Source organism: Marmota monax, unplaced genomic scaffold (genome assembly GCF_021218885.2).
Source record: "Marmota monax isolate L192 unplaced genomic scaffold, Marmota_monax_Labrador192_F-V1.1 WCK01_AAM20220418_F8-fsc00130, whole genome shotgun sequence".
NCBI classification, from domain to species: Eukaryota; Metazoa; Chordata; class Mammalia; order Rodentia; family Sciuridae; genus Marmota; species Marmota monax.
In genome coordinates this window covers 1,246,498-1,260,490 of record NW_026693244.1, presented here as the reverse complement: position 1 = coordinate 1,260,490, position 13,993 = coordinate 1,246,498, and the positions used below count along the sequence as shown (strand labels likewise).

Sequence of the window (13,993 nt, the reverse complement as noted above, 5' to 3'; positions counted from 1 at the left end):
AGAAGATGTTTTTGCTGACCAAGTAACATGAATTAAAACCATGATCTAATCTTAAAGGAATAATTCTCAGCAGATGTGGAAGAGAGAGACCAGACTCCTGTCTGCATTTCATTTAGAAGCTATTCTTTCCAGGTAGGATATCCCACCCCTTAGCCCAAAATACCATTTTTTAAAGTTAAACGATGAGTTTTTACATTATTGCTTACATAGATTAATTCAAAGAAGTATCATTACAACCTTGCTCCCTTTTTTCTAAGATTTGGAAATTTTTTTGAATTGGATATATGAATAACTTGGTGGGGTGGGTAGACAAGCAGGATAAAAATACATGTAAGGCAAGTAGTTTTGGAAAATTAGTTACAAACTTGTCATAAAAATATAGAGTGTAGATATTGCTAGAGCTCAAAACTTGACCAAATTATTAAATAATCACATAAAGTAGAAATATGCATAAGGATAGTAATACTGGTAAAGGGTTAAAACCTTTGTATGAACCGGGTGTGGTTGCATACGCCTGTAATCCCAGTGACTTGGGAGGCTGAGGCAGGAGGATCACAAGTTCAAAGCAAGCCTCAGCAACTTAGTGAGGCACTTAGCAACTCAGTGAGACCCTGTCTCTAAATAAAATATTTTAAAAAGGGCTGGGGATGTGGCTCAGTAGTTAAGCACCCTTGGGATCAATCCTTAGTAGCAAAACAAAACAAAACAAAACCCTTTTTATGAGCTCTTTAGTGCTGATGCCAACAGTTATGCCAAGCTTGTTATGGTTTGGATATGAGGTGTTCCCCAAAGCTCCTGTGTTAATGTAGGAATCTTTGGAGATGGAATGATTGGATTGTGAGGGCTGTAACATAATCAGTCCATCCTTGTTTGAATGGACTAACTGGTAGTAACTGTAGGCAGGCGTGGCATGGCTAGAGAAGGTAGGGTTTTGGGTACGCACCCTGGAAGGATTCCTCTTTCTTGTGGCCCTTTTCTGCTTCTATCTCTTTTTCTTGGCTGCCATAAATGGAGCAGCATGTTCTTTCACCATGACATGTTACCTCACCTTGGGCCCAGAGCAGTGGACTCAGCTGAGCATGGATTGAACCTCTGGAACTATGAACCAAAATAACTTTCCCTCCTTTGAGTTGTTCTTGTAGGGTGTTTTGGTCACAGTGATGACCAAAGCAAAGCTTTTAGCCAGAAGTGAAACCTAATGAGGGAAAAGAACAAGCTGTATACTGGAGCCACCTTTGGTCACTTGAGATCTGTAATGGTGAGGGTACTCAATACCATGGAAACTGGCAAATGCTGTAGTTCAGGCAAATCAGGGTCTTCCCTCCCTGCCTTCCTTGAGCTGGTTTACCATACCTTTCCACAGGGATCAGTGACACTTTTGGCACCTGTGACAGAGATAGTTGGTCACCTATACCTTTGGTGAGAGGGGGCGGTTTGGGACTATTTCTACAAACAGGACTTTTAACACCCATCCTAGTAAAATCTGGTGTTTTACTGCCTCTCTTGGAATTCTAATTTAAAGTTCCTCTTGGAAAGGATTTCTCCACAATGTGGTTCCTGTCTCACTTCTCTTCATTAAAAGCTAAATGAAGAAAGGAGATAAAATACACTTGGGACAGAAAAACTTCCTGCTTTCTAGTAAGCAGAAACGGTGCCTCCTGATAAACTGTTCAGTTACTGGAAGAGAGTCACAACCATAGAGAAAGCAGATCTGCTCTTGTTTTGTGAATGACAGTGTTGAAGAATGTAACCCCTCTTAACTTCTCTACACCCCATACATACAAATTGCTTATACTGATAACAACCCTCAATGGTAACTCACTTCACACCTCCGTTTTCTTTCTTGTTATCACCAAGATTAAACAATGTGTTTAGGCAATATTCTGCATTTATCTAACCTTTTCCATACAGGCCACACTGACACAGCACAAAAGGTTTATGTACCTCACACCTCAGATCTTATCAAGAAACTTGGTAGTGACAGTTTGATAAAGACAGCCATCATAGCTTATTAAACTTGTTCTAAAAACAACAGCAGCAAACCACTCATCTCCTCACACTTTTTAATGACCTTGTTCTATGGTGTCCCCATTTTTAGATGCATTACTGACTGTGTGGCCTCAGAGGATATAGAGAGTTGAGGGCATGTGATGATGTGCATGTGGATATTACACTATTAAAAATTCTAGAGAGATCTGTATTTACTTCAGTTACTTATTGAGAAAAGAAAAGTCAAAGGTTTTAACTTTCACCTTGCCAAAAGTTTTAATCAAAGTGAAAGAAATGTCTTGTCATAGAATGAGAACAAAAATAGCCCAAAGTTGCTTTTCTTTTTGCTCTCCAGAATATTCAGCATTGTCAGACAATGAGTCTCAAGATAACGTTCTCAGAGCAGGATATAAAAAGAAAAAATAGACCGAAATATATAATTACAGTAAAATTTAAAGGCTAATTTTTAAATATGTTTTTGTATTTTTTATAGTTTTGGATTTCTGGTTTTTTTTTTATTTGCAATTAATTCATTTGGCCCAACCATATTCCTGTGATATTTCCAAAGACTTTACTGTGGGCAGATAAAATACAACATTTAACAGATAATTTCTGTTCTTCCAAAAAAACCCACTATTGCTAACATTGTTAAATTCCTAGTGACTTTTGTTATCATGATGAAATTATTCTGTTAAAAGTCTAATCTCTAGAACTTCAGAGTAGGTTTAAGTAAGATAAGGAACATTTTACCAAACTGAGGTTTCAATTTTGTCTATTATTTTTTAAAACTACAAATATTGATCTCTGACTTATGCCTTAGGTCTGTGGATCTCTCATTCTTGGGATAATACTGCATTGGTAAAGGTGGTATTTGAGAAGGAATGACTGAAAAATGTACAGCGTATTTTAATACAGGCTCAGTGGTAACACAGTTTATAATAACCTCAAAGACTGTGAATTCGGAAACTAAAATTCTGAATATCTGAAATGAAATTGATAATACAACCTTTGTGGTGAGGGGAAGATAGGGTGCACTCCTAAAGGTGCTTATTTTTGGGTGGCACTGAGTATGGTCACCTACATTTGAATTAACTGCCATCAAACCAGAACACCCCTATTATCTCCCTCACCTTTTCTTTGAAACTTTCTCCTTCCTGAAGCAAAAAAGAAAAGTTATCAATACTGGGAGTCCTCCTGTCTTCTTGCCTCAGGTTATAGATATAATTATCAAGAAAAAAATGATGAAATATTTCAGGCATTTCAAAATGTGTATAGAATGAGAACTAAGTACCAATCATCTAGCTTAAGAAATAAAACCACACACTAGTGAAGCACTTTGTATTTCTCATTTTCCTTAGCAAAACCCACTGTTTTCATACTTTTGCTACATATTATACATGTATAAAAAATATATAATGATGTTAGGTTTCAAATTGTTACATAGCTGGTTTCCTTTATTCACATATTTTAAAGATATGCTAATATTCATAGTTTCTGATTATTGACTTTTACCTCTATAAATTATTCCATAGTGTGGTATACAACTATCCACCATCTGGATGACGCTTCAAAGGACAGCTTAGTATCTTCTAGTTTCCTTGAGCAATGTTTGAAAATTTCTTTAGGGTACAGGTCCATGATCATCATATTTTGAGCACCGACCATACATATCTTTAACTTCACCATACACTGCTAATCTCCAAAGCAGCTGAAAAATCAGCAGAGAGGGAGGGTGGTGGTGGGTAGTAAGGCAAATGTTTGTATTTTTAACATGTCTGCCAGGGCTGCTGCTGCTGTAGTGTTTCAACTGGAACAACATTTTGAAAAACTGTGCTTACAGAAAGCCTATTGGATTACATTTTTTAAAAAGATTTTTAAAAAGACTGTTTGTTGAAAGATCTGATAAGACACTATCTGAAAAGATGAGGCTGGTAAGGTTTTATTAGGTGACTGAAATTACCCTGTGGTACAATTGTGGCATTCAAATTCTAGAACAGATTAAATATAGATAATATAAATACCCAAAATGAATGATTGTCATCAAAGGTAAAATTCTCAATGAGTTCTACTGCCAGAATGAGACTTGTGCATGTGCCCCTGCTATTATTTGCTGAGAAGAACAGAGGAGTGAGCAGGTGGCATGGTGTCAGCCTGGGGTGTTTGGTGAACTTGGCTGACAGTAGGTAGAGTGTTAGTCTTGACTGCATCCATAAAACCTGGGTGTTGGCCTAGATGGAGGTGTGAACATTCATTTGAGGGTTCCTCAAGATTTAACATATGAAGCTACTGAGATTTACAGGTTTGGCTATTTTCAGATATTTGTATGCAAAACATTCCACTGATATTTATATTATTTTTATTATATTTTACAGTTTTTAAGTTATATTCCAATGTTAGGGCCAGGGAGGTTTCCCTCAAATATTTTTTCTGCAAGAAATTCTTATAAAAAAAAAATCTTGAAGAGAAAACCTTCACATATTTCAGGGAAAAAGGGTTTAAACAAGTTTGAACAGTTTGCAAATGCTTAAGGTATAAACTGGAAAGAAACAGATTTTATTTCAGATTTAACAATATAAAAGGTCAATTAGGAAAAAAGCATGTACCAGTAACCAAAAACATTTGCTTACATCATTCCACAATTTACCAAACAAGATAATCCTTTTCTAAAACCAGACTATAGGTTCAAAAATACTTTCACACCCCTAATTGATGCTGTTGGGAACAATGGCTACTACAAGGCCATTTATTGCAGGTACCTTTCCAGCAAGTTCTGGTTATCATTACTCTCATTTTATCTTCTTTCTTTTTTCTCTCTCATCAGCTTTTTGCTTTCTTCCCTTCTTCTTTTATTCACTGGATTCCGAGGATCATAGATTTCAAATGTGTCTGAGTCTTGCATGCTTGCATCTTTTACTTTTCTGCTTTTATCCTCAAACTGAAGTACATGTGACATCCTAAAGGAAAGAGAGGGTTCAGTGATTTTGGTATGAGAACTGAAAGTAGAAATTCTACACTCCGCTATCACCAGCACAATGAGCTATAAGGGTATGGAATACCAAGACAGAGTTATTGTTTACTGGTGCTTATACTGCATGGAAAGCAACTTCTCAGAAAACACTTAAATTTGAAAAACATGCTCAGAGTTTGTTCCACTGGCTTGTATTTCTAGTAGTGAGTGTCTCTGCCATGGTCTTTACTTGAAGTTCCTCTCCTAGCAAGAGGTTAAAAAGAGTTTTAACCCAAAGTATTCTTCAAACCATGCTCAAAGAACTCTGCTTCCTTTGAAAAGCACACTCACTAAACCAGAGCGAGCCAGGTTGAAGAGCAAAATGCTAGATAATAAATCAGTTCTATCTGATTTTGTTTTGTTTTCAGTAGTTCAATGGGTCAATATTAGGGGACACATTATGAAAATATAAGTGATATTCAAATGTTATAACTGTCTTTTCTGGGGAGTAGCTAGGTTAATATTTTTTTTTTCATAAAATGAAAATCAAACTTATGGCATAACTACCCGGACTTATTTTCTCCTTTTACCATTGATTACAACAAATCTAACCATCCTGTTTTCCTACTTTAACAAATGCTTACTGGTCTTAAGGTATCAACATGTACTTGAATCCTAAGTGGTCATAAGCTGGCTATCCTTAGTAGCAGGGAACTGTGTAAGTTACTAGATATGCCCCCAGTAGAAGGTGTCAGGAATAAACAGGGAAGTCAAAAGAACAGATTTCTTGGCAGTTGAATGAATTTGGGAAGAGAAAAGTTCAGTCTTTATATAAGCAAAAAAACTGTTAAGTTTTTTTCCTTCTAGTTAAACAAAACCATCCCACATGCATGTCTCTTCATCCCAGCAGATAGAACTAAGCTGCCTATAGGGTTAATATTCTGTATATACCATTGTAATTCTCAGATGAAACCCAAATATGATATTAATTTCTTTTACTTTACAAGCAGAGATTTGGGCAGTAGATGCTAGCAAAGATCCCCTATTCCCCCGCCCCGCACAGTAGCACAAAAGACGAGTGGCATTTATTTGTGTGTCAAACTCCTATGGATATACCCAGATTTTGAAGAAGCCTAACAGAGATATTGGGAGGGAAATAAAGTGCTACAATATTAGTGATGCTACCATTTCTAAGGGTTCAGGAGCTGCTGAAGGGCTGACAAGTTGAAGCTTCTGTGCCATTCCCACACCTTCTATTCCACTTGAGGAGGCTTATCAGAATGCAGTGAGTATGAGTGGTATGTGGATGACCTAGAATCTACTTTACAAAATGAGGTAAATCACATTTACATTTTTATATTTTATATTAATATTATTTGCATCAAATTTCATAACTGTTCTCAATACACGAACATGTATGTCACCCATGAGCGCTGATTTTTTAAACTTCTGTTGCTTTAGTAAATACCCTTACTTAGAAAATGCATCTTAACACTATTGTACACTTAGATGAATTCCTCAGTGTCTGATTTTCTAGTACTTTCAATTTCCTACAGTGTTTCAGTATTAGCTTCTGAAAGTAAAACAATCTCCAATTCCTAGAAAAAGGTGGATTCTTCCATTGCTATGGTAATGAATAACCATTACAACCAGTTGGAAACAGTTAAACTGAACTCAACCAATTAATAATGACTCATCTAGGTCTAAATGATCAGTGACAACTCATTCCAGTAAATACACCTCTGAAAGCCAACTAATCAGCCAGTCTTGTGCCAATCAGTGGCAGACTCACTCCTGTGAAGTGCTTCTGAAGGCCAGCCAATCAGTAACAGTCACTTTCAAATAGGTGCTTCTGAGCTTATGTCAACTCGGAAATAAGTCCTGACTTTAAAAGCACTAAAAAAATTTGCAACTACTTTGCATGGAAAGAATGTGCCTAAAATCTTGGGAGGTTGAGGCAGGAGAACTGCAAGTTCAAGGCCAACCTGGGCAACTTAGTGAGACCCTGTCTGAAAAAGAAAAAGAGGGGGCAAAAAAAAAGGATTGGGGACATAGCTCTATAGTAGAGTACTTGTCTAGCATGTGTTAGGCCCTGGGTTAGATTCCCAGTACTGAGTGGAAAAAAAAAAAGAATGCATAACTCTTCATAGTTAAGAAATATATTTAGCATTTTGTTTCAGATAACAGGGATGGGGTTTTCTACAACACTTCTTACAATCTATACTGCATTCCCTACAAAGTATGAAGTGTATTACTACCAAAGGGAAACAAGTTTAGAAGAGTGCCAAGACTGTCCTGTGAAGGTCCTTTACCAGACATCAGGGGAGCCCAAACTCCTATGTTGCATTTCAGTAAGTTCTTTGTAGCTTTCCAAGTTCTTAAAGGTGCTGTTGGTATTTAGGCCAACGTCAGGAAGTTGCTGGAATCACACGGTGTTTAAAAGAGTTTTATTCAATACTGGTATTAAAAAACCCTATTATCCGAGTGAACTTATTAATACCTTTCCACATATAGATCTTTCTGTTTTAAAAATGATCCCATTCTCTGCACCAACATATAGATTTTTCTGAAATACTCATTTCTAGCAGAAACTTCCATGCTTCAAAAATGACTTTACCAGACTGAGTCGATTGAAAACATACAAAGGCACCTTCCTCCTTTCTATGCCATAAGAGTATCTGCAGCTATTGGATTTAGCTGGCTCTGGTATGAGAAATGAAATTAAGACACGTGAACAACAGCCTAAAGTCTACAAGAAGAAACAGATTTTCTTATAAACTTGAAAAAACAGAAAGTCGTAAATTAAAGGAGCTGTCTGTTTCAACTGTTTGTTTCATACACCACTGTACTAAACAAATCCAACATTTTGATTAATAACAAACCTAATCCCAAAGGAAAGAAGGAGCTATCAGTTTACAAACTACTTCAGATTAATATCATAATACTTAGCATGGATGGTTACTCAGCAATAATATTTAATAGGAATAAAAGCATAGTCAAAATGCTTCACCCATTTATCTTTCAACATGCTTTGGTCACTTCATCTAAAAAAGGCAAACAAAACAGTTATTATGATTTTCAGCATAGAAACTCCTGACCTACATGCCTCCATAAATCATAGACTGAAGGAATTGAAAGCATGCCCACACTTCATGGTCTCCTTTGAGGATTTGCATGAAGCCTGAGAACACAGACTTAATTCGAGTACAAGGGTCTGGTAGTTTACAATCTTGTATGTCCTAATAACAATACTATCCACTCTGTGGTGGTCATAGAATTGATCTAATAAAGGCAGTGAATTCTTTGGAATTAATTACACACTAATTATTTACACATAAATATTTTAGAACTTGCTCAATTTCTGAAGGCAAATACAAAAATTTAGTTCTGATTAATAAATATTTTAACACAGGTTCAGAGTCTCAAAAACATTGACCATAGTGTGTTTCAGAAAGAAGGAGACTTACTACTTACTTAGAGGTTGTAAGTTTTTCTTTTTCTTGATATGGAACTCAAAAATTATAAACAAAAGTAAACAATTTTTCATTCCTCACTCAACTTTGAAATAGATTATGATTATAATTAATATCAATGGGGAATGAAAAACGGGACCTGATTCTCAGACATACAGTAAACATCCCAATATAGAATTCCAGTATTAGCAATTCACTTGATTGATATGCATTTATTTATGCTGATATAATGTAACAGCTCTCTGTTCATAGGGAATATACCACTCCATCTCATTTCCAAGTCATCATAATTTAGGAACATTTTTTCCCTTTTGAAAGAAACTTTAATATTTATGATCTTTATTGCAGGTATCCTAATTGTTCTACATTTGTACTATTGCTCCCTTCCCAAATTCTTCCAAAAGCTCTAAAATAATATTTCTAATAAGTTTCTTTTATAGCATTTCTTTCAATGGGAATAACTGGCTATTACATTATACTGAAATACTTCAGTTTGATCCTTAAAACTTTCTAACAACTGGTTGCTTCCTATCTCACCAAACTTACTTTGTTTCTTTTCATTAACTCTCACCATTTAGTAATTGCTTGTTTACTGAATTGTGAACAGATTGTCAGTTGTCTGAGATGGTCTGAGCCTTGTTCATAGATATATTCCCAATGCCCAGCATAGTGATCTGTGATGGGAATGAAGCCTTCAGATTGTGTATGCTGGCCAAGACTGCTGCCTGGTACTAGACGGTTTGCTAAGCTAACACTTGACCTCATTTTGTGGGAAGGGCAGTCTTTTATTTTAATGACAAACTCTCTAAACCATCTACCAGACTGCAGAAAGTCTCAAGTACATCTTTTCATGACCTCTCACAGCTCAGCACATACTGGTAGTTGCTTTTACACTGCATTCATATCAGATGGCAAGCTTTCATTTTTTGATAGACTACAGTACGAGAATACCTCATGTTCTTTTCCATCTCCTATGGAACCTAATGTAGAACTGGAGAGAGGATTTTATTGTTTTTTTAAAACTTCCTTCCTCCCTCCCTCCCTCCCTCCCTTCCTTCCTTCCTTCCCTTAGAGGTGCTTAACATCCCCAGCACTTTTTATATTTTTTTGAGACAGGATCTCAACTATGTTGCTTAGGGCCTTGCTAAGTTGCTGAGGTTGGTCTCAAGCTTGCGATCCTCCCAACTCAGTGTCCCAGGTTATGGGGATTACCAGCATGCACCATTGTGCAATGTTTTTTTTTTTTTAAATTATATTTTAATTGTTCATAGACCTTTTATTTTTATTTATTTACTTACATGCAGTGCTGGGAACCAAACCCAGTGCCTCATACATGCTAGTCAAGCATTCTACCGCTGAGCTGCGACCCCAGCCCTAAAGCAATGCTTCTTCTTCTTCTTTTCTATTTTTTAGTTTTCAGAGGACACATCTTTATTTTTATGTGGTGCTGAGTATCGAACCCAGCGCCGCGCACATGCCAGGTGAGCGCACTACCACTTGAGCTACATCCCCAGCCCTAACGCAATGCTTCTTAAAGTGTAGTTTTAACATGTAGGTTGCATGTTAAAATCACCTGGGTAGATTTAAAAACTATGAATGCCAAGCTTCCATTCACCATCTGAGGGCTTTTTATAGGCAAGGCAAATACTAGATACTGGTGATACAAAGATGAGCAGGACCCAGGCCCTGTTCTCCTGAAGTAAATTTTCTACTAGTGAGAACACAATGACACCATAACATGGCAGACACACATTTTGGAATTGCCTACAAAGTGTAAAACAACAAACAGAGCATCTACTGACAGTGGTCTACCAAAAGCTTTCCCATATTCTCTGGTAGCATCCACAATAAACAGGATGATGGAGTAGAAAGATATTATCTTCCTCTTTTCCTGTCTTCCTCCTTCTCCCTCCACCTCTCTTTCTCTTCCTTTTTTGTGGTGATGGGGAATCAAACTCAGTGTGTCACGTATGTAAGTAAGGAGTTTCCCAATGAACTACACCCCCAGCCCATTTCATAGGCAATTTCCAAGACTGAGGGTTAAGAAACGTGGAGCTGGTACATTGTTGCCTAGGTACTTTCTTGAATGTCTTCGGAGGTAGCAAACTTCCATTCTATGAAGATGGATTTCATTTTGGGAATAAGTCAAATGCTAATTCAGTGCTAGATGCAGAAAGGAAGATAAAAAAATCAGATTGGGTAGTGCTTATCCTGTACTAGAAAATTTTCAAAATGCAGCACACAATTACTTGTGTGGCTCCCAGTCTAGCCTTTAGAGCAATTCCAAAAGAGAAGTCCCAAAATATTCTGAGACCTGTGGGTACATCTTTGGGAAAAACGTTACTTAGAAATAAACCATTAATTTCCGCTATAAATTTTTATTCCATTATTGCCTTAAGTCACCGCTTTCTAGAACCTCAGCCCCAGTTTCTCCTTGTTCTTCCTAAAATTAGGGTGCCACATAAGATTCCATTCAGCTAGAGGTCCAAAGAGGGCAGAACCAAGGGCAATGGCCTGCCCTGTGGGGATGATGTCTGACAATCTCCTCTCAGGCATCAAATTACTAAGGATTGCCTGTGGTCTATGAGGATATCCAGGTCTTTTCTGCTCTATGTGTTTTTCAAAAACGCAGCAAATCAAGCCATACTCCCTACCGTGGTTTAAATCCTTTGGTGACTCCACTGTCTACATAAGGAGACTTAAATTTCTTTTGTCGCTTCTATAATTTGGCTTTCGTTTCCCTTAGCATCACCTTCCCCATCACATCTTAACTTCCAGACATTTCAATTTACTTGCACTCTCCTGCCTCCTTGCTGCCTCTCTACTTACCATAAACTCCCCCCCTCCCTCCCCCTGAGGCAGCACCCTTATCCTCTCCTGGCTGGTCTGCTGTTTCTCTGCCAGCATAAAGACTCTCTTCTGGGTTCCTGGATCCCTGAATTTCACTCTGGTTTAGTCTTCCTCATGCTGTCACCCTCAATGGGCCACAGGTGTGCTTAAGAATGGTGGCTCTGTCTTATTGGACTTTGTATCTGGCACCATTCAGTAATGTTTGGAAGAAGATTCTCAATAAATGCTTGCGAATAAGTAAATGTTTCAGGGAAGGCAGTCACCTCCAAAATCTTTGGCTAGAATTCTTATTTTGTTCATGTTTCTCCTTGATAGTATCTATATGTAATTCCAAATTATTTAGCAATTATCTTTACAGACCTCTGGTTTTCCCAGCAGGCAACTCACCTTTAAAATTCTACAACACCAGAGAATAGGACAGTATTCAAAAACAACCACAAGGTATTTCCACCAACACTAAATTTGTGCTGTGCAAATCCAGCACTTATCTTTCTCAAACAGGTCAGTTAAACTGCTTAAAGATTAACATTGTCTTTGGTCTGCTTAGCTTTGAAGTAGGGGGAAAATGCACACATTGTCCTCAGATAGCCTTTCCCTATGTGGGTTGAAAGACCTTGGTGCTCTCTGTGAACAGCATACACATAATTTGTCATACATATAATTTGTGTACTGTGTTGACAGCTTCTCATTTCTCTATTAAGTTAAAATTCTTAAGAAACCCAACTAAACAGCTCCTGGTTATTCCTTAAGTTTGTCATTCTGTGGAACTATGGATCACAAACTTAAATGATCTGGTTTAAGTTTTTTGAGGGGTGGCTTGAAAGGCGGCTTGTACTTGAAAAGCAAAAACAGTCTTTTTTGCTTTTAAATAAAAATTTCAGCAAGACAAAACAATTTTTAACTGTTGCTCATGTTTGATTCTTTGAAAAGACCACACTTCTCTGTATCAGGGATGGGCTGTACATACTTTTTGTCTGTCACTTTTCTGGAACACTCTACCACCTCCGGCTCCCTGATGAATGTGCCTGGTTCTTTCAAGCCCCAGTTTAATCCCCATTTCCTCCCAAGAGTCTTTTCTGACTACTCTGGGCCTCAGGACCTGCTCCTGCCTTTGAATTTCTATGGAAACCTTTGTGGATTGAAGTCAGAAGACCTGAGTTTGGAGTTACAATTTGGTCATTAATTGTGACTAGAGGAAAGTCACATTGCTTCTCAGGTCTCTTTCCCCCGCATCTGTGAAGAAGGGATGGTAAGGTGCTCCCTATTTATCTCATTGTGGTTAGCATGAGGATCAAACATCATGCCTTCAAAAGGTCTTTGCAAATGGTGAAGAGTGGTTCAAATATTTACTACCACTTATATTGTAGTTTGTGTATGTGCCTTACTAGGTTTGGCTGCCATGACAAAATACCATGGATTAGGTAACTTACACAATGGAATTTATTTTCTCACAGTGCTGAATACAGAAGTACAAGATCAAGCAAGGCGAGTATCTGCCTGGTGAGGACTCTCTCCTTGGGTTGCAGATGGCTATAGTTTTTGCTGTGTCCTTACATGGACTTTCCTCAGTACATGAGTGGAGAGACAGAGGGAGTGCTTTGGTCCCTTCTTCTTATGAGGACACCAATCTCATTTTGGGTTTTCACCCTCATGACTTCATCTACATCTAACCAGCTCCCAAAGGTCCTACCTCCAAATACTGCCATATTGGCTAGAACTTCAACATATGAAATTTTTTTTTGGGGGGCACGTTTCAGTCCATAATGGTGTACATATGTATTACACATTTATCATTTTTTTATAATTTGGTATTCTATGATATTGCATACCCCTTTCAAAGTGTATTACAATAGGTAATACACATTCAATGCTTTTGTGTTTTGCTTTTTGCCCAGTAGGTAATTTTCCTTTTTAAGACAAAAAGGAAAAACAAGATAAAATAAATACCTATATTTCCATGGTTCATCAATAACTATTGAAAATACACAGGCACATCACTTCCTTCACATTTTTCTGTGTGTATCTATATGTACATGCATGTATATTTACATACACACACACATACAGGATAAGAATGCATACATTCTATTACTTGATTTTCCTATCTGACTATACCACAATTATCTTTTTAAGTAGATAACTATATATAATTTTATTAATTGTCTAGCACTGGATCATATAATTAAGATCAATCCCTTATTATAAAATTTTTGTTCAAATCTTCACCTGTACAAAAAATGCTGTGAATAAAATCCATGTGACTCAATATTTGAATTTTCTTAATTGTAGGTAGCATCTACATAGTCCTTTATTTCCTTTCAGAAACAATTCTTTTCCACTCTCAGTCCAGGTAGTTGGGGTGGGATGATGATGCTTTCCATCTTCATCCTAGTAAGGGGACACATGGGATAGTACTTCCCAGAATAACCAGTGATTGAATCACAGCATGGACATCTGAACTCAGGAAGGGCAAACAGAATTGGCTCAGGTACTTTTTTTTTTTTTTTTTTTAAACTACACAGGTTAGTTAGTATAATGGAAATATAAACCCAGAGCTTCTGGAGGTCATCTTTGCCACCCTGGGGAAGCCTGGCTACAGAAGAGACCACAGAAATGAAAATGGAGCCAGGAAACAAACTAACAAAAAAAGTACTTGACTTTGGTGGAACTCTCTGGTCCATCCATGCCCAAGCTTTATCCTGAAGTTTCCCATACTACCAATTTTCCCATTTTA

At 37.3% G+C, this 13,993-nt stretch overlaps 1 protein-coding gene across 1 annotated transcript in view; it reads right to left on the bottom strand.

Moving 5' to 3' along the window:
* Positions 1–3,907: 3,907 nt before the first annotated feature.
* The window catches only part of Cwc27 (CWC27 spliceosome associated cyclophilin), a 245,486-nt gene continuing 235,400 nt past the window's right edge, over positions 3,908–13,993 (bottom strand). The window contains exon 14 of the mRNA XM_046456179.2: positions 3,908–4,943. Within this exon, the coding sequence (XP_046312135.1) occupies positions 4,781–4,943 (163 nt within the window). The 3' untranslated portion in view covers positions 3,908–4,780. The remainder of the gene's footprint in view (positions 4,944–13,993) is intronic.